Here is a 24252-nt window from a genome sequence, read left to right as displayed (position 1 = left end):
TAGATTTCCTCACAAACCCTCCAGCTCCTCTCTCCAACACCTTCTCCTCCTCCTACGCGCGCCCATAGTGCAAATGAACAAAAAAAAATGAAATTCTCATTATAAAACCCGCTGCCGCCGCCCCTCGAGCTTTTTTGCGAAAAAAGCGCCAAAAAAAAGTGCCGCTTTTTACCCATAAAAAGCGCGATTAAATCGCCAGAGGGAAAAAAGCGCGATTAAATCGCGCTTTTAACAACACTGGGCCGAATACATAGTTGCGAGTATGACCTCCTGTGAAGCTGTTTGGTTGAGGAAGCTTTTCAGTGAGCTGTTTGGACACGTGCTGGATACCACCGTGATCCTCTGTGACAACCAGAGTGGGATTCGATTATCAGAGAATCTCGTATTTCATGATCGCTCCCAACACATAGACATCAGGTGCCACTTTATTCGGGATATGGTACAACGAGGAGCAATAAGGCTCCATCACATTGGGAGTGATGTGAAAGTCGTCGATATTCTGACGAAGCCCCTTGGAAAGGTCAAATTCTTGACTTTCCGAGAACGACTAGGAGTCGTGGAGAGACCCTCTCCTGAGGGTCCTATATGATATGGATATTGAGCTCTGGGAGCTCCGGGGGGCTTGGGTACTTCGTGGAGCGATGAGCAACCATAGGGTGAGTGGTTCAACCTTCCCCTAGTGGTTTGCTATGTAGGTAAGATGAGTGGTTCATCCTTCTCCTGCTAAGACACAATCAGAGGGTGAGTGGTTCAGCCTTCCCCTAGTGATTTGTTGTGTATAGGGTGCGTGGTTCAGCCTTCCCCTTGGATACCCCATGGCGACATGTAGGCAGGATGAGTGGTTCATCCTTCTCCTGCGAAGACATCCTACCCATGCAGTCTGGGACTCATGGGAAGTAGCTCTCATCTGGCCAATGAGCATGGAAATGAGGATAGGGACCATAGTACTATCGATGGACGCATCGTGTACTACCGTACTCACTATGCAAGGATGTTATTGATCTGGGATCAATTGGAACTGACTTCGGGTCTGTAAGAGTGGTTTGAGACACTCTTTATTTGGAACTGATTTCGGATCAGTAAGAGTGGTATGCGACACTCTTTATTTGGGACTGACTTCGAGTCAGTAGAGAATGGTATGATACATTCTCGACCACTTCTTCATAGCTCAGCAGAGAAGAGCAGGGCAGAGTAGAGCAGTGTAGGGCATTGCATTGATGGCAGAGATAGTACAGACTGGCAGATGGAGTTCTCCATAGTTGAGAGGGAGTGTTAAAATTAGCAACTGGGGCCAAACTCCATGTGGGTCATCTTATTTATGGCAGCTGATATTTTTCTTGGATTCCTCTCTCCGAGAGGTGTAGGATTGATATAAAGATCAATCCGATTCCGACATGTATTCATGGAGATATGAATTTATTTATGTTATTTGACAATTTGTCAAGGTTGGCCAGCAACCAAATTACCCCAACTTATTCTCAACGTTGCATTATAAATAGAAGAGGTCTTCAAGTCATTTTGACACACTCATATCTCTTGTGATCTCTCTCCACTTGTTTGGGTTTTGGTGGAAGGAGAGGTCTAAAGGAGAAGCCCTATACGTTGTCCTAGAGGAGATCTAACCCTAGTTCTAGATCTAAAAGGAAGCCCTAGATGCTGTCAAAGAGAAGGCTCTCATACACAGTCAAGGAGGAAGCAAGCTACTGTTCAGTTGTGCCTTAGCTGCTGTTAAGGAAGGTCTAATGCTGCCCAAGCCGCAGTTCTAAAGGAGGTGATCTAGCCGCAGTCCAAGCAAGGAGACTTAGCCGTAGTTCATGAAGCCTAGCCACAGTCCAAGCAGGGAGATCTAGCCACAATGAAGGAGGCCTATACACAGCTGAAGGAGAAGGCTGAAGCCCTAATGCGTAGTCCTAAGTTGCCCTAGCCGTAGGTCAAAGGTGCCTTAATTTGCACTTAAAGGGAGGCCCTAATCCGTTGTAAAGAGAGCTCCAAAACACAGCTAAAGGGAGTCCCTAATCCGCAGTCATGAAGGAAACTAGGACGCTGTCAAGGGTGGTCCTACTTGCTGTCAAGAAAGCTCCAATACACAGCAATCAAGGAGTCCTAATTCGCTGTCCCAAGAGGCCCTAAATCCGCTGTTCTAAGAATGTTGTAGATCTAACCCAGAAATATAAGATAATAGCAATAAACCCATAAACAATAAGAGAGAAATAGATAGAAATGCTTCTTTATTATCAAACCCTTAAGGTAGGGCAACACCATACATTCACTCCTTAAGGAAGGAGAACACTCCACAAGCCATATGCCTGTTCATACAATAATCCTTGACTCTCCATGTGGAGTCTCTAGCCTCTATATAGGCCTCATACATACAATACCATGGGTCATTACCATGGTTCCTTCATACCATCAACTAATACCATGGGCCCATTACATTGTTATTAACTACTTGTGGTCCCTTACATGATATGGGTTAACCACCTTATTTATTACTATGGCCCATCCCATTATTACATTATTACCTTGGGTACCTCCCTTGGTACCCCATATTATCCCCCTAGGTATATAACATTCCACCCCCCTAAGCATGTTTCGTCCCCGAAACATGGGAAGAACACAAATAATAAGATCTACTCAAAAGAGTAGTCCACTGGTACCATGCACGTGCATCTAGCCATCCAAGAGAAAGGTGAACCGTCGATCTCGCTGGTGCCTCGCTCGCTTGAGATGGAAGTTGACCGTGGCAGCTCTTCTGTGTTGATGTGTAGTGGGTAGATCTTCTCTCTTCGCTATCCGTCATGTGACTACTTGGTTTCCATCTTGATGGTTGTCTTGCGGGGTGATGTGGGTGATGATATGTTGAAGTTTTAACCCACGATGTCTTTTTCTTTAATTCACCCTGTTGTGGTGTCTTCTTTTCCAATATGACTTCAACCACTGAACCCTCATCAGATGTGTCAGTACCTGTAACCTGTTTTGCTTCAGCCTCTGTTTGTGTTTGATTGTCGACCATCAACTGCTCATCATCTGATATGTCAGTCCCTGGAACATCTTCTGCGTCAACCTCCTTGGACTCTACCTGCTTATTAATGGAAATATCCTGTAATGTAATTTTCTTCTTTTTATACCATAGCTTCAGGAATTTCTTCTGCACATTAATATTGATTGTACCCGCAGATTCCATCCAAGGATATCCCAAAACAACATCCATATTATCCATATCTGAAGCATAAAAATCACCATGAAGCACATACTTATCCATAGAAAGCTTCAAATCCTTATAAATTTGAACATCCTCATCATCAACCTGTGTATTTTCAATTTGTTTTGCTGGAACTTGCAATTTTTTTGCCAAATTAACATTGATGAAATTATGCTTGCAACTAGGATTTATAGAAACAATGATTTTCTCCTTCTGAATCAATCCATGAACCTGCAATAAGGAGATACCAGTAGGAAATAACCCCACATGTTTCCCCTTATCTTGTTTTCTAGTCTGAGACCATTTGTCCATAAGGAGTTTTTCCATTTCTTCATTCGAGAATTTGGACAAGCCTATAATGCCCAGTGAGTTCCACCATATGGCGGCCTCTTCTTTCAAAAAAAGTGGTACCATAAACTTCCATCTCTCCTCAAATATTTTCTTTAGGTTTTGTATGAATTCTTCAATAGTAGGGCTATCATCTTTTCCAGTAAAATTTTCCATGAAGAGGGTTTGAAAAAAATTCACTTACTTTGGCGAAAATTTGAAATTGTCACAGTTTCGTCAATATTGCTCAGAATCTCTATTATAACTTGTTTTTAGAAATGGAACAATCATTCTGCATCTGCCCATGTGGTAGAAATCTTGATCCAGGCACTTGAAATTTCAGATCTGTGCTGCTACTCTCTTGCCGTCACCAAAATTTCTGCAAAAAGAGCTGATTTTAAATCAACGATATCTCCCTCATCCGGACTCCGATTCGACTGATTTTTTTTTTGAAATTGGGTATTTTTTCCCAAAGAATCCAGATCTGCAATTAGATTTTGCAGATCTTGTACCAGGACGTCTAGATCTGCGCCGCAAAATCGCTGCCCTGAAAATTGTCTGCAACCCCACTGATTTTTAGATCAGTGATATCTCCTTCATCCGGACTCCGATTCAACTGATTTTTTTTTTTGAATTCGACTATTTTTGCACAAAGAATCCAGATCTGTAATTATATTTTACAGATCTTGCACCAAAATGTACAGATCTGACCTGCAAAGTCGCCGCCCCCGAAACCCTGCAAAAAAAAAAAAAAAATCTCCACTTTTGTGCCCAAGAAAGTGCTCTGATACCACTTGTTGTAGATCTAACCCAGAAATATAAGATAATAGCAATAAACCCATAAACAATAAGAGAGAAATAGATAGAAATGCTTCTTTATTATCAAACCCTTAAGGTAGGGCAACACCATACATTCACTCCTTAAGGAAGGAGAACACTCCACAAGCCATATGCCTGTTCATACAATAATCCTTGACTCTCCATGTGGAGTCTCTAGCCTCTATATAGGCCTCATACATACAATACCATGGGTCATTACCATGGTTCCCTCATACCATCAACTAATACCATGGGCCCATTACATTATTATTAACTACTTGTGGTCCCTTAGATGATATGGGTTAATCACCTTATTTATTAATATGGCCCATCCCATTATTACATTATTACCTTGGGTACCTCCCTTGGTACCCCATATTATCCCCCTAGGTATATAACAAAGAAGCTCTATATTCGTAGTCAAAGAAGCCTAAAGCCACTGTCAATGGAGCCCTAATACTCAACTATGTAAAGATCCTAAGACGCAACACAGGTAGCCTTAGAACGCAACAAGGAAGTGTCTTAACTCAGCACTAAGATGCATGAATGGACAACGTGTTTGCTATAGGTGACTGTGTGATAAAGGAAGACTGAAGGGCTGAAGAGGAGGCTGTGTATCTTGCTGGAAGGCAGAGGATAGAGGGAGCTATTTGAGAGCTCATAAAGGATGGAACCGTCCTCTAGAAAGGCTGCCTCAGACTTGTTCTAAGGGATGTATAATGCTACTGGAATAAGATATGGACAGAGCCATTGTCAAGGGTTAGAAGTATTGCATTAAGGATTAGTCAGCTAGCAAGGAGCAGAGTGGTGGTGTAATCACCTTGGAGAACCAATTGAAGAACGAGGACTAATAAGCATGCCCTCACCCGTATTCAAATCTGCAGTCCTTGATTTCCAGAATTGCAACTTCATTGTATCATCTTCATGGTGAAGATCTTTGATCTCCTATTTGGCAAGTCAAGTATTGACTTCAAATCATTGTACTCTATCTCTTTCTCTGTGCTGAACTATTGAAGAATATAAGAAGAATTAATCAAGGGTTTCCATACATTGGGGTTTGTCCCTGGCTGGTGCCACATCTTGTGTCCTCTGGTCTTGGCTTGTCTTCTGCTGGTTATGTTTATGTTCTATCTGCATTTTACTATCATGCTAATGTGATTGCTAATTTGGATTTTGATGTTGAGCTAATAAAATAATTGAAGTAAATTGCTGTAAGCATAGAACATACCAAAATTTAACATATTTTTATATTGCTTGCAAGGTATACCTTTGCAGATGCCCTTGTTCCCAAGAGTATGCCTAATCTATACCTGGCCAATAATATATTTTCTTCTTTACCATGAGTCCTTGGGAGTTGAATAACCTCCATTGGCTTCTTAGCATTGGCCATGTAGGGAAATTTCGTATTATACATTGTTGAATACCTTGAGGGCTTACAAAATTTCTCGATGTCTTTACGAACCCCCACTAAGCTTTTAGGACTAGAACTGAGTGTTGGCTTAATACCCACTACAAGTTCTTCTGTAATTACTACTCTAAAGAAATTTGCGAAAGATAACAACTTGATTGCTTCTTTAGAATCTAATGTTGAATTATACTGGGTATCATGCAATTTTGTGCACATATCTTCATTGTAATTTGTTTGCTAATTGAAATCGAATTTACTTCTCCCAATCTAACACACAATGTAGGCCTTTCTAATAGGAGAAAACAAGGCCTCCAAAGCATTCATCACTAGTTTTGTTGCATCGGGGGCTTTACGGAGCACTACATGCAATTTGTCCCAAAGGGTTTCAAGCTCCATTATTTTTACAGTTTTGTTCCTTGAATGCAATGATTCTTGGTGGTCATTATCCTCCTTGGGAAATAAAGACCGAGATTGGTCTTTGATCCCCTCTTTAAGTTTCCTTTGCTCCTCGTCATCCTTCGGTAACATTAGATCCTCCTCATCCTCGTCAAATTGTTCATTGTCGTTACTTCGATTTCGATCTTCACGACTCATTATTGCAACCCAAATCTTTGGTGAAGGGGTCTACCTGGGCTTTGCTAGGAACATTAGAACTTGCACTTACATTATATATACCTTGAATACTATCTGAATACTCCCTTTCTTGATGGCAATTTCGATTTCAGGTGTTGGATCCAACATTTTAAGATCACTTGGCCCTTTTGTAATTAATTCTTTGATTTCTTGTAGCAATTATTTTTGCGATTCATTGATTAATGTCTTGGTTTCCATAATTTTAGGGGTGCACGAGTTGACAATTATAGGCTTAGGGATGGCATGGTTGATTGTTGAGGTAGCATATGTTCCACCCATAGGCTCACACTTGGTGAGGTGACTGAGAGGGAGTTACATGGTGCTTTTTCAGCTGGACAACTTGAGGCGTTAGGTGAGCATGAGGAGCGGAGGACGGTAGTCCTTGTTGGCAAGATGATGCCTAGGCTTCTGGTAGTATTCGGGCACATCATTAGGAGTTGGAATAACAGATCTCATTTTGTGATTTGGCAGGCATAGAGTAGCTGGATATTCACGACACAGGTTCTTGATGTTCGGTGCCTACCTATTGGATACTTACAGGAGGTAGAGACGGGGCACAAAGGGGTCTCAACAGCTAGCATCTTGGGGGGAGGCCCCAAGATCTAACAAATTGAAATGGATCTTGGGGGGGGAGGCCCCCAAGATCTGAAAAATTGAAATGTTAGAAGAAAATAGGAGAATACAATAACAAAACCATAAAGAAACTTTTTTATTAAAAAATATAATAACTGTAAAGGCTACATTGTGGTGGACAATCTGTCCTTTTACAAAATGCGACTTGTTACTTATAGCCTTTTTTGGTTAGAATACCACAGGGAAACTCCATGGGTGGGTAAATACCATGGGTGAATGAATACCATGAGTTGATGTCACTTACAATACCATGGGTGGATGCCACTTACAATACCATGGGTGGATACATACAATGTATGGATGAATACCATGGGTGGATGCCAATTTCCATTTGGATCATTCCTCCCTCCTTAAGATGCAATGGTCCCCATTGCGTGAAGTTCCTTCCTGAGAAGCCTTTGTTGAATATGAAGAGCCACTAAAGAGAAGGGTTTTGTGTGGTTAACCCATAACTGTGATGAATGAAGAGTCGAGGATAGAGATACCTTGTAATGCTTGTGACCAACTGTGAGATTGATAATGTGCAGCTTAGCAAATGGACTTCGATAAAATGTGGGTTTGTGGATGACCCATAACCATAACAAATGAAGATACGAGGATAGAGATACCTCGTAATGCTTGTGACCAACTGTGATACTAACAATGTGTGACCTAGCAAATGGACTTCGATGACCAGGATTTTATGCAGTTGACCCATAACCGTGATGCTGACTGTTGATGAAATAACAAGTGCCTACATAACTTGGGGTGGGAGGGCACGTCTCCAGAGAACCCAAGTTGGATGTCGCTATGCTGAAACTGATGAATGTGAAGCAGGTGCCTACTAAAGCGGGGTAGGAGAGCATGTCTCCAAAGGGAACCCGCTCCGAATGCTACTCCAGTTTTAAAATGGACATAACTCGGTCAATATAACTCAGAAGCTTTATTATAACCCGTTTTTTGAAATAGAATGACCATTCTGCATCTTCCCATGTGTTTGAAATCCCTTTCGGGACACATTGGAAACTCAAATTCGCGTTGCAACTGTTCTGTCGTCACAAAAGTTCTGAAAAAATAGCTGATTTTAAATCAGCGATATCTCCTTCATTTGAACTTCGATTCGGCCAATTTGTTTTTTGAATTTGGGTGTTTTTCGCAAGGAATCCAGATCTGTTATGGGTTTTTGTACATTTTGCACTAAAAATTTCAGATCTGATTTGTAAACTCGCCGCCCAAAAAATTCTTGCAAAGAAAAAATAAAAAAAATTCTTCCTGCTTTGCCTTATAAAGTCCTCTATGGAGGTCGTAGCACGTGCATGAAATTTGTTGAAGATTGTTGCAAAACTTTCAAACTGAAATATGCGTGATACCCTCATTCCCATGGAGCCATAACCTGGCTTTGATACCACTGATCCGGATCTTGGGGGGAGGCCCCCAAGATTTAACAAATTGAAATGGATCTTGGGTGGGGTGGGAGACCCCCAAGATCTGAAAAATTGAAATGCCAGAAGAAAATAGGAGAACACACAATAACAAAACCACAAAGAATTTTTTTTTTTATTAAAACAGATAATAACTGTAAAGGCTACATTGTGGTGGACAATCTGTCATTTTACAAAATGCGACTTGTTACTTGTAGCTTTTTTTGGTTACAATACCACAGGTAAATTCCATGGGTGGATAAATACCATGGGTGAATGAATACCATGGGTTTATATCACTTATAATACCATGGGTGTATGAATACCATGTGTGGATGCCACTTACAATACCATGGGTGGATCCCACTTACAATACCATGGATAAATTCCATGGGTGGATGAATACCATGGGTTGATGTCACTTACAATACCATGTGCACTATCATCCTATTGACGACCTCCGTCTGACCATAAGTCTGGGGATGGAAGGCAGTTGACTTGGTGAGCTTGTTGTCTAATAGTGTCCAGAGGCTTGACCAAAATGTGCTTAGGAACCTGCTATCCCGATCTGATATAATGGTCTGCGAGATCCCAAAATGTACCCATATTCGCTCAAAGAAGAGTTTGGTTCAAGGACACAGGTAATTTGTTGCGTTCCTGTTTAAGTTCGGATCAGTGGACCGCCTTCCACTGATCCGAACTTAAACAAGAATGCAACAAATTACAAATATAACCATAAATATAGAGATGCAACAGAAATAACACTTCATTTCATTAATATCAAATACTGAAATATGCTTACAAACAGAATGGAAATAAGACTAACTCGGGCGATGGTAGCTTATCTCTGAGAAGAGATGTGGCGACTACATGCCTCTGAACTGTGTTACAATGAGGCTTGGAGGCCTATTTATTATAGAGAAACAATCGAAAATCCTAAACATCTAAAAGCCTAACCCTAGGAGATGAAGCGCCAAAACTATGAGTCCCGTTTGGGTAAATTGGTACATCAACTTCCCGAAGTCGTAACTTTGGCATACGATCTCCGTTTGACATGCATAATACCTCGTTAGAAAGATCTATCCGAGGACTGCGACTTCCGAGCAACCAACATCGGTTAAAGAACAATGTTGGCCTTGGTTTTCCCAAAAAACGTCGTTTAGGGCTTCAAAACAGCTTTTGAAGTTCAGGACCCGAAAAACTATTAAAAACAGTAAATTGTGCTACAATTAAGGAAATTGAAAAACTGAAAGAGACAATGGTGGGGGTCCAAGTGGAATAGGCAGGTGGCCACCAAGATCCACTTGGATCAGTCCTCCCATCGTACGAAGCAATGGTCCCCATTGCGTTGAGTGCCTCCATGAGATGGGGAAACTTTTGTTGAACTTGGTCCTTGGTGAGCCACTTGCCTTGGTGCAGGAGTTGGCTAACTTTGACAACCCGATATAGTTGGATCTTCTGCTGGCGAGTGTTCTTGACCTGTGTGTCCATAATTTGATCAGTTGTGGCCTATTCCATGCAGTCTGGGTTTAACTCTGTTGGTGTGAGCTGTTCTGCAATGTTTGATGTGTCTAGTAATGGTGGGAAGTATGGTTGAAGGCGGTCCACATTGAACACTGGGTGTAGGCCAAGGAATGGGGGAATGCTGAGCTCAAAAGCATTGTCTCCCACAACCTTGGTAATGGTGTAAGGACCATATTGAAGTGGTTTGAGCTTCCGATGGCTCCGATAAGGCGTTCTTTTTGCAAATGCAACCAAACTTTGTCGCCCACCTGAAACTTGTGTGGCACCCAATGTTGATCATGTCGTTGCTTGTACTTGGCATTTGACTTCTCCAAGATGTCATGAACCTGCTAGCGGATGTGTTGGATGCGTTCAATAAATCTGGTCGCTTTATCAACCTCAGACAATACATGTGTGGATTCTGTTTGTGTAGTCGCATGAGGCATGGCAACATTAATCAAACACAATGGTTGAAATCCTAGACCCACTTGAAAGGGACTGCGACCAATCGAGCTATGGAGAGCTCTATTATAACTGTGCTGCACATAGGGAAGACTCTCATCCTAGGTTCGTGGATGCTTGGAGTTGTACATGCGGAGTATGTGCACTATCATCTTATGACGACCTCTGTTTGGTCATGTTTGGGGATGGAAGGCAATGGACTTGGTGAGCTTGGTGTCCAATAGTGTCGCGAGGCTTGACCAGAATGTGCTTAGGAACTTGATATCCCGATCTGATATAATGGTTTGTGGGATCCCAAAATGTACCCATACTCGCTCAAAGAAGAGTTTGGCTCAGGGACAGGTAATTTGTTGCTTTCCTATTTAAGTTTGGATCTGTGGTTGTATTTGTAATTTGTTGCGTTCCTGTTTAAGTTCGGATCCTTGGTTGTATCTATAATTTGTTGCGTTCCTGTTTAAGTTTAGATCAATGGACCGCCTTCGACCATACTTCCCACCATTACTGGACACATCAAACATTGTAGAACAACTCACACCAACAGAGTTACACCCAGATTGCATGGAACATGCCACAATATCACAACGACAGACAAAGAGGATTGGGGGTTTTGGACCTTCAGTATGGTCATGGGATCCAGTGGATTGGTGGGATACTCCACTCCTCAATGAGCGTGGTCCGGATAACAGGCAGACTGATTCATTCACATGCGGACACATGGGGGATCACCGAAGCCCTCACCATAGGACGAGGCAGATTGTTACTCAGGATTGGGGCTAGCTATGGAGTGATAGGCACTAGCATTGTTGAGTTGCTTTGGTAAGATTGGCCTAGCCTTGATCATTGCATAGATTATGGCCGAGAGTTATGGGAGAGGAGGCTCTGGTACGAGCATGTTAGGCAGTCATTCATGACCAGAGTGTCACGATGTCGCAGAATAGGTTTCTTCCGCGACAGGGAGGGGATTCTAGTATAACAGGGTTGAGCATTTCAGCTACCCGTAAAGGTGAGATGGGTTCTACAAGGGAGGGTCATCCAGATCTTCCATTTGGTTTTAGTGATTCATTGATGGTGTGGGGAACTTCACCAATGTGGCAGGGTGATCGACAGGAGGAGATCAGGGGAGGCCCGGGTAGATGAGGGTTCAATCCCACCAGGATTGGATTGCATCTTCAGGAGTTTACTCTTGTAGTGCATGAGATGGACTACTCAGTAGGGAAATTTCATGGGGAGTTGGGCAGAGTCCTATATTATCACGATTCTCTACTTATTGCTAGTATGTAGAGGGCTTCTGGTACCTGTATTTGGTTGGATAGCGAGTGGAGCAAGGTGTGCTTCACATTGATTAGGATGGCTTGGGATCTTGGTATCGAGGGATTCCTTCATGTCGAGACAATGCTGAGATTGGGGATGACTCAATAGTACATTTGGGACCTTAGTATTATTGGTGGTTACAGTGGTGATCAACAGTCAGAGAGGGCACTTGTTCAGGCATTGCTTGAGGACAAGCAATTTTTGGCAGGGAGGACTGTAATGTCCCTTCCTAAATTATTTTGGAACAAGATTTATTTCTACATTTTGGGGGCCAATTTTGGTGAAGACGAGGCCCATTTGATTTTTGATAAAAGACTTGGGAGTTAGAGACAAGTTAATTTTATTTTGTTTTGTTTATGATATGTGGGGACCACCCACATAAGAAATACGCACTCCCTAAGCCAATGATTCGAAATGCATGAGAGGGAAGAAAAGGCGGGAAGAAAGGCTCCACGAAAGTTATAAAAGGAAGGCAACACACTTCATTTGGCATTCTTGGCTTATTGAATTTGATTTTGTTGCTCGAGCTGTTTAGTCGGGTCACTTGCTGTTTAGCAAGAATTTTCCAAGCAGAGAACTCACCCTTTTTTTGGGGGACTTCGAGTGCCACCCTAGAGAGGTTCATCCATTATCATCCAGAGGAGATTTGTAGAGAGATTTCTAGCATTTGTATTCAGTTCGCCCCGACAATGCCTATTTCTGGTGGATGCAGTGGTGGATCTAGTGTGGCCATTGCAACATTCTTCCAAAGGGCTATAGCCGGGAGAAATTAGGAGAAGGCTGAATAGATTTGTTGGCTATTGGGTGAGTTTGAGGGTTGGAAGTGGTAGCAATATTTAGGAATAATTTTGCAGACTCTGTGGTCAACACATAAGAGAGTTGATAGTGACAGGCTTAGGGATCAATGTAGGCCTTTCTATTAGGAGAAAACAAGGCCTCCAAAGCATTCATCACTAGTTTTGTCACATCGGGTGCATTACGAAGCACTACATGCAATTTGTCCCAAAGGGTTTCAAGCTCCTTTATTTTTATAGTTTTGTTCCTTGAATGTAATGATTCTTGGAGGTCATTATCCTCGGAAAATAAACACTGAGATTGGTCTTTGATCCCCTCTTTAGCTTCCTTTTTTCCTCGTCATCCTTCGGTAGCATTAAATTCTCCTCCTCCTCATCAAACTGTTCATTATTGTTGCTTTGATTTCGATCTTCACTACTCATTATTGCAACCCAAATCTTTGGCAAAGGGGTCTACCTGGGCCTTGCTAGCAGCGTTCGAACCTGCACTTACGTTATATTTACCTTGAATACTCTTTGAATACTCCTTTCTTTGATGGAAATTTCGATTTCATGTGTTGGATCCAACATTTTAAGATCATTTGGCTTTTTGTATTTAATTCTTTGATTTCATGTAGCAATTATTTTTGTGATTCGTTGATTAATGTCTTGGTTTCTATAATTTTAAGATCTAAAAACATAATGGTAGCCAAAACTTGGCTCTGATACCAATATAACAAACAATATATGTTTGTATGTGTGTAGATAATACATTTGTAATTGTATAAATGTATTTATGAATAAATAATTGATAGAATGAATAAGAATGCTGAATATTATGATGGGGACCCCTATTATAAATACCTAGGTAGGGTGCCTTTTTACTAATGAACAAGTCTTTTTGATAAGACACATCTCTTCATTAACTAATTAACTTATCATCATTTATTATATTATTATTATTACGTTCATAACGCTACAAGGATCTAACTCAATCCCTTGTTCACTTATTCTTGTCATTCTAGATTTGATGTTGAGGTTACAAATTGATTCCTCACACGTGTTTAGAGGATGGTGCCAAGTTCGTAAGAAAGTGTAGAGGTTTCTAAAGATATGGAAATATATAGGATAGCCATTGGAAGATTTGGATTTGACATGGTTGTTCAGGGAAGGAAGACCAAAATGTCAGGTGAGCTTTATTTTGTTTCAAATTTCAATGCCTTTTTTAATGTTTCTCTTGTTTGTTGTGGATTCTTGGTGGACAAGTTATGGCTCAAGAGTACCCAATTTACAAAAAATTGCCATTTGGGTGCTTAGTCAAACATGTAGCTCTTTAGGATGTGAGCATAATTGGTGTGTGTTCGAAAAAATACAGACTAAGAAACACAATAGGTTAAAAATTTTCAAATCAAATTTTGAATTCATTATAAATTATAATTTTATGCTCCATCAACCTCATATGGGATGAAATCACAATGTCTTAATGCCGTGGTCTACATGTACTATAATCTTCAATTGTGGGTGGGATAGCTTCATGAAATCATAGTTTTAAAACCTGATCGGTCCGAACAAGAAACCGGTCAACAAATTTTTGAGGTCAAGCCGACCAATTGAACTAGTTTGGGGATTGGTTGGTACCAGTTAGGTATAAAATTGACCGGTTTGGTACCTAACTGGTACCAACCTGTCCAAACTAGCTGATTCCGTCATAAATTGGTCTGAGTCAACTACTCTCCATGCAATGAGGATGTGGGCCCATGGATTGAGGTTTTAAGTGGTTTTTAAGGAAACCATGGGCAATTTCCCTCTATTTTGTGGCCTCCTATGCTTATAAAAGTAGCCTTGAGCTCCTATTTGCCTCACACTTCTCATTTCAAGTTTTTGTGATCATATGAGAGCTTGGAGAGTTCTGCAACAAGAAGTCTGGAGATTCTTTTTCATCTTGGAGCTAGTTTGGAACTATCTAGTAGAGTTGGCATCTTTGGGAGGAGGCTTTGTAGGCTAAATCTGCCTCTATCATAGGTTTTGCATTTTACTTGGTTGCATTTTTTTCTTCTATTTGCCGATCTCTTTTCTTTCAAATCTAAAAGGCCATCATCCACCATGGCCACAAAAGCAAAAGATGCTGCATGGGTTCATTGTGATGTTGTTGAGGGAAAAATGTTGTGCAAATATTGCAAGCTCCCAAGGGGGTGGGGGCATCCATAGGTTGAAATAACACTTGGCTGTTATAAGAGGCCATGTAATCCCATGTGATGCGCCAGATGATGAGATAGTGCCTATTAGGGCAGAATACCTTAAGAAGTTTGAGGAGGCAAAGGTTAGAGAAAAGGCTATACAAGCAGAAGTTTGATGGGTGATCATGTTGATCAATGATTTGTAATAGACCAGTGGCCTAGTAGCTTCAGTTGTAGCATTGTTTTTGGACTCTAGAGGCCATATAGAGCCTCACTGATTATATATTTTGTTGATGATATGTATTTCCCTTGGTGTCATTTTGATATATGCACCCTTACATGGTATATAGATGAGAAAATTTTACTTATTTTGTCTCTAATGTCTTGGAATCATGGTTTGAAATCTTAAAAATAATTTTCTTTCCATTAAAAAATAATTATTTTATGTATTTTTTTTGAATTTCAGTTCAATCTAGTTTTATCCGCTTCCGGTTTGAATCTTGATTTGACAGCTGGCCTGGTTCAAAGCTTGGTTTTGGTTCTTAAAACTATGCATAAAACACCTGATGTGGAGGCCATTTTGTTGGATGGGATTGACACAACTACTGCATCAAGGGTTGAGACTAGGAGGTCTATCATGGATTTGGCCCTTGATTGGTTATAGGGTGAGGACCAAGAGTAGGTGGTGGGGGAGAGTGGGATAGAGGAGGAGGATGTTCAAGAGCAGACCCTATATTGGAAGTCACTATTGATGTAAGGAGTGTGCGACACTAACACAAATACTAGTTGGACTCAGTGGTAGCACTAGTAGAGGATGTTAGAATCTTGCTTCTCGTCCTTCGTCTAGAGGACATCAAAGTCTAGCTTCTCCTCCTTATTTAGGGCACAATAGAGTCCAATGACAACCATAGGGCCTTCTTCATCTAGAGGAAGAGCATTTACCAGAGCCATTACCTTTGCCTCTAAAAGGGGTAGAGGGAATCATTAGTTTATGTATTTGATTTCATTGTAGTTGATTCATGATGATGAGATGCATTTATTATTATTTTTGATGATATTTTGAGGTTCATGAGCCAAGATTCATGACCCAATTCAGTGTTAATGTGATATATCACTAGGCATCTTATTCATCCTATATATCAATTTTCTTTTCATATTTTATGTGGCAATGTATTTATTTGATGTTGTTGTAACTGGAGATGTCTAAAATTTTGAAAAAAATTGTCTTTTTTTTTGTATTTTTTTAAAGCTTGCCAATACTTTTCTTTGATGTTGTTGATAAGTTGTTTTCTAGATCCTTGATAGTATCTTCGCTGACTTTATGTTTTCAACATCGGTTGTAACTAAGTTGCACGAAACGGGGAAACGGAAACGAGTTTCCGAAACGGGAAGCGAAACGAAACGCGACCTCCCCAAATTTTGGAAACGGGGAAACGCGAATATATATATATATATATATATATATATATATATATATATATATTAGGAATTTAAGAAATATGTGCAATCATAAAGCATATATGATACATTCTAATTTATTACATTATGATAAAATTGTCAATTGTCAATGCATAGACTATAAGTATCGAAATTTACATCACATTTACTCATGAGTAATCACATAATGAAAATAGAAATATCCAAAATCAGCCACGAGAAATTTCTAATTTTTTGTCTCGTGGTTGATTGGGAGTCTCCTCCTACATAGTCGAATGACCTTAGTGCTCTTGATTAAATACAAGTTTCATACCCTAGTACCCTACATTCTCTTGATTATTGGGAGTCTCCCTTGCATAGAGGGCTTTGTTCTCTCGATTAAATACAAGTTCCATACCCTAGTACATGATAAAATCCAATGGAAACATTGAAATTCCCCCAATCCTGAAATCCTGAAAAACAGATAAGTCTGCTGGATTTTGAGTAAGATCTAAAATTCTACTTTCTCCATATGAAATCCAATGACGGCGAAACCACTCTCAAACATCCTGAGTCATTTCATGGTAATGTTAAAAATTTAAGTAAAAGGATGAAAATGAAAAATAAAGGAGAATACCACTTTTACTTTAAGAATTTAACATTACCATGAACTGCATATCAACACTAGGGCAAACAAATGTAAGAGATCTACATTAGAAAAAAAAAATTAAAAAACAAATGTTTTTTTGGGGGAAACGTGGCCCGTACGGCCTGGAAACGCGTTTCCGACCGTATGGCCACGTTTCCGTTTCGGGAAACGTGGTCGTACGGCCGGAAACGCGTTTCCAGGCCGTACGGTACGGGGAAACGCGTTTCGTTTCGTTTCCCTTGGAGAAACGCCCCCTAGGGCCACGTTTCTTGCAACTTAGGGTTGTAATTATGTGGTAGAGATATAAATGAGTTTTAACGTGATATACTTTTTTGACATAATTATCCCTACGTGGTAGAGATATAAATGGGCAAGAGATACTCATGCCTTGATGGTGGGGTGGGGCACAACCAGAATGGAAACTTGGTCAACTGCTTTGAAGAAGTTTTAAGAATTGAGCAACTAATGTGATTTTGAAATTCACTTGAAGTTTCCTTGATCTAATTCCTGTGAACTTACAGCATTAGGGCAGATCTGAAATATTACATCAGAATAATAATATTTCACTTTGCTTAAACCCAATTTCATCTGGCAGCCCAAGAGAAAGATACCATACGGTGTACTTTGATACTGTAATGCTGCACGCCTTGGGGAACACTTTTCCAAAGGATATAATAGATCTGAAATGTCTTATTACAACATATTATAATAGCAGAAAATCTTCTCCTTTATCTTATGGTTATATGTTAAATCACTTAACCAAATCAACTATATGTTACGCCAAATCAACATGAACAACAAGGGATGAAATCTACTCAATCAAGAAGATAACATAAAATGAAAATCAAATTTTCTAGGACACAATATTTTGACAGTTGGGAACTTCATATGTATGTAAAAGATGAAGTAGAAGTACATACCATAGCTTTATCACAGTGCTGGTAAAAGTCAAGCTCTCTAAGCTGTAGTTGGGGAAACCATAAGAAAACCCTAGCCACCAACTCCTCCTAGCTAGGAATCATCCCAAACATATTTGGAGACTCCATCAAAGATCCCTTACATGCTACCATCATCACCAACAAGTCCTTGGCAAATACAACAAGCTTGTATCACACAAGCTCTCCACACTATAGCACCATTCTCTTCCTTAGCGTGTACAAACTCTAGCCATGTTGCATCACACCAAGACAACTCTAGTGTTAGATATACATGTCCATCTCAGGGTTGGAATCCTCAAAACCCAAGTCTTCAACTCTTGCATCAACACAATTACCAAGACCTCCATGGAACATCAAAGATTCAATACACAAATCTTCTTCCAAGCAAGGCATCATATCAAGCTCAAGACTCATCGAGCTAGCATCTCCTTGATCTTGCCTTAGCCTCGCGTTTTGTAAGAACAAGGCTCCAAAATTATTTAAGGCATTAAATCTTTCTTACATGTCTTCTATTAGGGTAAAAACCTTAGTGCTACAACAAGAGCCACAATAACCATCATCATTCCCAACATCATGTTCTTGTCTAGGGCTTACATGCACGGCACAAACCCTAGCATTGGGAGAGCACCTTTGCATTACATATGAACAATATTTGTAATAACATAAAAACCGTCTCTCTCTCCCCCCTTGTCTTCGGGTTTCCTCATGAACCCTAACATCATGCTCCTTGGGTTTCCTCACGAACCCTAGCATCTCGCTTCCTACAAGACTTCTCCAAGACAATACAAAGAGTACAATGATGATAATGAATACAAGAGTTCTCTCATCCCTTTATATACAGACAAGGTGAGGGAGGTTAAGATAAACAATGACACAAGTCCATGCAAGTAACCAACAAGGAAACTTCACATGGAGCGCTTTACAATAGTTGGATGTACATGTGTCAAACTAGGGCTTATCCAACCCCCCAAAAAATACCCACCAAGCATGATCCTCCTTGGGTTCAATGTCCCTCCTCTAAGATGGTGCATTTTCCAACAAGTTGTTAGCTTAATGCTCTCTCTTCCTCAATGGTTCTCCAACTGTGTGTTATATGTCCTCTCACGTGCCCAATGTGTTGAGAAATCTAGGGTATTAGCATTATGTGATTTCTCTTCGATTAGTAACTGCTTGTGAATGCTTTTTGTTTCTTTAGATTAGAATTCTTCTTCTTAGATTATTAGTGTTTTTCTTCATCAAACAGTAACCAATGCATGAACATTAAATAGACAAGAGATGCAGAATGTAGGCTATTACCCAGGGCTAAAACCTCTCTCTCTTTGAGAGGAAAACCCGCACAAATTCTTCTTATAGAGATTCCGATTGACGAACACCAAGACCAAGACCTTTGACCTTATCAGCCACTCCAAGACCAAGACACTAGTTCTCTGTCTTCTGCTCCTTTCTTCTTCTTGACCCTTCCTCTTCGACCTTCTTAACACTAAGATCATCTCCTCAACGAACTGTAGATACACTAGATATTGCACCGAAACATGTCAATGTAATGTCAACAAAATGTGACCACTGTAGCAGCACCAAGATACTGTGATGTAGCTCATTCATAGCACCTCACAGTGGTCTTCCTCTGCTGTAACACCGAGACCTTTATCTCATGAAATAGAAATCCTGTTTAGCCCTAAAAGGACCCTCGCTGCTCCTCCATCAACTATCCAAGTTCCTTCTTGACATCCGACTTTGTCTCTTCCTTTTTCGCTGTGACTGTGATCCGAATCTCAGAGAGATCCAAGCCTTACTGACTGTGATCAGCCCTAAACAAAACTCGTTGTCCCTTCCTTACCCATCCGAGTTCCATCCGAACTTGTCTCTGCCTTGTCCAACCGAAAATCTCAGAGATATAACCGAACTGTTGACTGTACTTAGTCACCGAAACTTCAGAGGAATCTGAACTTCTGAACTGTCCTAGTGCGAAGACCCTGCCCACCTATATATAGTGGTTTGTCCCATATAATAAGCCGACCTATACATTCGAATAGGTGTGTCTTCTTAAGGTGAGCCAACATGAATTCTTCTCTCTGTTTTAAGGCCGACTTGAAGAGGAGGATTAGTGCTTGTCGTTGGAGGGCTTCTAGACACTTTTATAGACTCATATACATTCTTCATACATGACATTGACTCTATATGACTTTTATGACAAATCCTAAAGGCTCTCAATGGGAGCCATCTAAAATAAAACCTCTTGCTCATGAAACCCATGAAGCAAGCATTGCAATAATAATTTTATTTTCTTCTTTTTATCATTTACAAAAAGCTCAATTACATGTCATTATGAAGACCGAACCTAGTTACACTTTTCAACACAATGCTACTCTTATATGTGCCACTGTGGTCACCAAGCTCCAACTCTCCTCAACATATGTGTGAAAGGCCATCACCAACCTCCATGAAGTATGTTTCTCAACCCAAGCATCCTCGAGTCAAGTGTGCAAGCTCCAAGGTCTACATCACATGGTCCCAAGCTTCTAGGGCTAAGCACCTTCCTCCAGGTACCTAGCACTCCTGCTAGGTAGCTACCTTCCCTATTGCCATTGCGTACACCTGATGGGTTACCCATCATGCTGAATGGTAACAACCTCCTAGGTAAAGGCACTATGCTAACACTCTAACCGAGGCCAAGCATCCATCCAAATTAAGCTTTTCTTATGTCCATGAAGAATCACCAATCGACTAGGAGATGTAGTGCCTTCCTAGCAAGGTGAAAACACTTTTCGAGTGGCTCCAAAGGCTAACATTCTTAATGCTCCATGTACCTCACTAGTGAATCAATAACCTCCTTGGTGGGTTGTTTTATTTTTCCTTTGTGGACTTAACATTCTGCAAACCTTACTATTGAACCAACCCCCCCTTGTCAGGTGGTTAAAATTTGGTTCTAATTATAAACAGGTTTTTATCATTCTCTACCAAATGAAATGGTTTTTTAAGGTGTGGTCCAGTTCTGAAAGAGATGAAGTAAAAAAGAAAATTAGAAATGTCATTCCAAACAGGCTATATAAATTCTATCTGGCCCATGGGTAAATTTAGAAAAAGAAAATGAATGTGTTCTAGAATTTATATGCAGATCTTGAAACAGTTTTTCTGTTTATAAATAAGTGAAACTTGATAGGAAGAGCATAAAAAGTATTTAAATCTGTATGCCTTTTCTATGCCTTTTTCCACTTATTTATATGCTATTTGGTATTGTGTTACTTGTGTGCATCCCTAATGTATATGTGATTTCTTGGAGTTGTTGTGGATGATGTTTAAAGGAAATACTGAAAAGACTGGTCGGATATATCACTGACATTGGATGGCAGATCATGTATTGTTATGCAGCCAATAGGAAAGCTGCTTCACCAGCCCATATTTGGCTGACAGGCTGTAAAGGAGAAATTATGAGTCGGATGCAGAAAGTTCCAGGTTTTCATAATTGGCTTGTTGAGAAGGAAGACCGTTCTTATATCGAAGCATTACATGAGCGGAAAGAAGATTTAGTTTATCTTACTGCAGATTCAGAAGATACTCTTCAAGAAGTGGAAACATCTAAAATTTATGTTGTTGGGGGACTTGTTGATCGCAACAGGTGGAAAGGAATAACTATGCAGAAAGCACAAGAGCAAGGTATTCAAACTGCAAAGCTGCCTATTGCTGAGCACTTGAGTATGACAAGCTCCCAGGTCAGCGAAATTCTACGCTGCTTCACTAGATATGAACTGTTAGAATTTATACAAAAGGATGTAGAGTCTAGACACACGTTGGTTCACAAATACAGGAGTGTTATGATATGGGCTATGTACTCCTCCCTGGCTCAGAAAACATTGTCATTTGATATTTGCAAAAAATTTGAATACCTTTGAAGGATAGTTCTTATAAGGAATGAAATTGTATAGCAACAATGTAATGATGCAATCTTATTGGAAAGGAATGATTTGATTACCATGTGCTAGATGTGGACTGTAACATTTGCAACAAAGCTGTATAACTTATGCAAAACAATAAAAGGACTGGTTCTCTTATTTCTAAAAGATACAACTAATGTTACACACAGTAACACACAGCAATGCAATAAAAATATTTCTTGTTATTATAGTCAGGTGTGTAAAATTTAAAAAAGAGACAATGGAGTTATTTATAGCAAGCTCACTCAGCTTAATCTATCCTACATATATGACTTACTGTGTTTTCTCGAAGCCCTGAGCTTAGCTTATCTTCCTCTAGCCCTTGCGAGGCCTGAAAACTAACTCAATCATGTGATCTCTTAGCAAGGTCTTCTTGTGTATGATTATCTAGATTGCTACCAATTTATTTATTTCTTCCTTCTGAGGCTTAGGAAATGTTGCTGTGAATATCAAATCTAATTGTTTGGCATTTCTAGAAAATTTCCATCTGTCTATTTCAGGGATGTGTGTTGTTTCTTTGAGGTTTTTAAGCTGGCAATGGTTATGGGCCCAAATTTTGTAAGTTGAAAATAGTGCTTGTAATTTATTCCTTGTTATTCTCTCTAGTTCATCAGTGCCTCAGTAAGAGCATGAGAGGAAGGTTTGGAGTTTGAAAGCCTTCTTATTTCAAAGCTTTTGATTCTTGAATATTCTGGAGTCTTGCTGTTAATGTCATGATTGTTAGTTCTCACACACAAGGAGTGTAGGCAGGTTGCACATAATAATGAGAGGGAATAGATTGATGCAATGTCTCATAACATAACAGGAGAGAGAGGAGTAGTTAACTCTATCTTTCTTTTTCCAAAGAAAAAAATGCAATTTCTATTCACAGCTTGAATGAAAAACATAATAGGAGAGAGAGGAGTATTATGTAACTCTCGAATATCTTGCTTTTTCAGAGAAAAAGTGCAATTTCTATTCATGGCTTGAATGAAAAAAATTAAAATATTTCTTGTGCACTCTGCACTCACAAAATGCATGGATTTTTCACTGCCCCTTTAAAAATATTCCTCTTTGAAACAAAGTAATCCGAACGAGCAGGTCTCTTAACACTCCATACATCCAGAGTAATATCAAAAGATCGTTCTGCTTGTTAAACCATAATCCAACAAAAGTAAGCAGTGGATCATTCTCCTAACAACAGTCATAAGATTAAAAAACAGAGATAGCTCTCAGCAGTGCAGCACTATACATCAACAGGAAATAACAGAAAGGAATCAAGTATCATAAACAGACTGAAGAGGTGACAGCTATGCCTCCTATAGGTTCCTCCAGAAGAAGGGTTCCCTCTGCAACCTGAAGGGCTTCCTTTGATGAGGCATTTGCTTTCACATTCAGCTCCTGGAAAATATGAGTGAAGTAGATAGCTTCAACTGAACTTCACATGATTTTTAGCTGCTGACCAATAGGCCTGAGATATATATTAGTTATTACTTACCCGAATAAAGCCTTTCATCAAGTTGATAACTAGACTGGAATCTCCAACTATCTAGATTTTCTTAACATTCTTTTACAGCACACATTCTAAGAGTCATCTGAAGACCATAAAGTTGGCATAATTATTGGTTCCTGCCCCCAATCCAGTTTTGAACTTCCTAAAGTAATTATTTAACAAATGCATGCTTTCACCAGCACCACTAACTTCTGGAGGTTCTTGCCTGGTTCCATCAAAAAACCCCATATTTGGGTTTGATCTATCTCCAGATTCCCTATCTGTCTAGGGACTCCTTGGAATGGTAGGTCTACTTCACTGAATAGATTCATCTAACCTGTTATGAAACTTGAAATGAAGGGATGGATTTCTCTACACAAATCTGAGTTTCATGCCAACCAAATACTCCAGATATAGGATAAGACAAAGCCTTAAAGTCCTTCAGCTCTTTCTCATTATACCAATTTTTTATACAAGCTTCTGCAGATTCACCAGCCCACTCGTTTTCATAACTTCCAAACACCTACGTTTAGAATGGCGACATTTATCAACTAATGATTACATTGTTACGTCGGTTTAACTCAAGTGGTTGGTAAAACTGTTTGTTATCTGCTCCACGTGGGTTCCATTTCCATAGAGACCTAAGTTTATAATGGCTACATTTATCAACTAATGATTACATTGTTACGTCGGTTTAACTCGAGTGGTTGGGAAAACTGTTTGTTATCTGCTCCACCTGGGTTCCATTTCCATAGAGTGACATGTTGGCCTGTTGTGATGAAGCTAGAAGGGTAGATTGCCCTGGTGGGATGTGTTGGCTCTTGCTAATAAGTTTCCTGCTAGGTGCTGGCTTGCGGGTTGTTGGCACTAACTTAGGGGTTATAGTGGCAGCCAGCCAGATTTCAAACTGGGCCTCGCCCAGGCAACCTGACCAGCTACCAATTCCTCTAGATCTTAGAAAACTAATGATTACATCACTTTATTATAAAGACTCTGATTAAGATTTTATTACTTATTTATGACCATAATATCTAAGGCCCTGCCATAATGGCCATATTACACAAGATTTGCTTGTGAAACCATAAGGCTTGACAACGAGTAGATGAAGTTGCCATATACACTGCTTTAGATGAGCAACTGTTGCCTGCTTCTGTTAAACCAGGAAATCATACTTGTTCGCAAACATAAACAATACTCA

General features: G+C 40.1%; 1 protein-coding gene across 1 annotated transcript in view; it reads left to right on the top strand.

Moving 5' to 3' along the window:
- The window catches only part of LOC149206063 (uncharacterized), a 75949-nt gene that overhangs the window by 36091 nt on the left and 15606 nt on the right, over nucleotides 1–24252 (top strand). The window contains exon 2 of the mRNA XM_089395274.1: nucleotides 21002–21361. Within this exon, the coding sequence (XP_089251400.1) occupies nucleotides 21002–21361 (360 nt within the window). The remainder of the gene's footprint in view (nucleotides 1–21001; nucleotides 21362–24252) is intronic.

Source organism: Pinus tabuliformis, chromosome 1_2 (genome assembly GCF_031772625.1).
Source record: "Pinus tabuliformis cultivar Carrire ecotype Pingquan chromosome 1_2, CPIR1, whole genome shotgun sequence".
Taxonomy (NCBI): domain Eukaryota; kingdom Viridiplantae; phylum Streptophyta; class Pinopsida; order Pinales; family Pinaceae; genus Pinus; species Pinus tabuliformis.
This window is presented reverse-complemented; position numbering and strand designations above follow the sequence as displayed.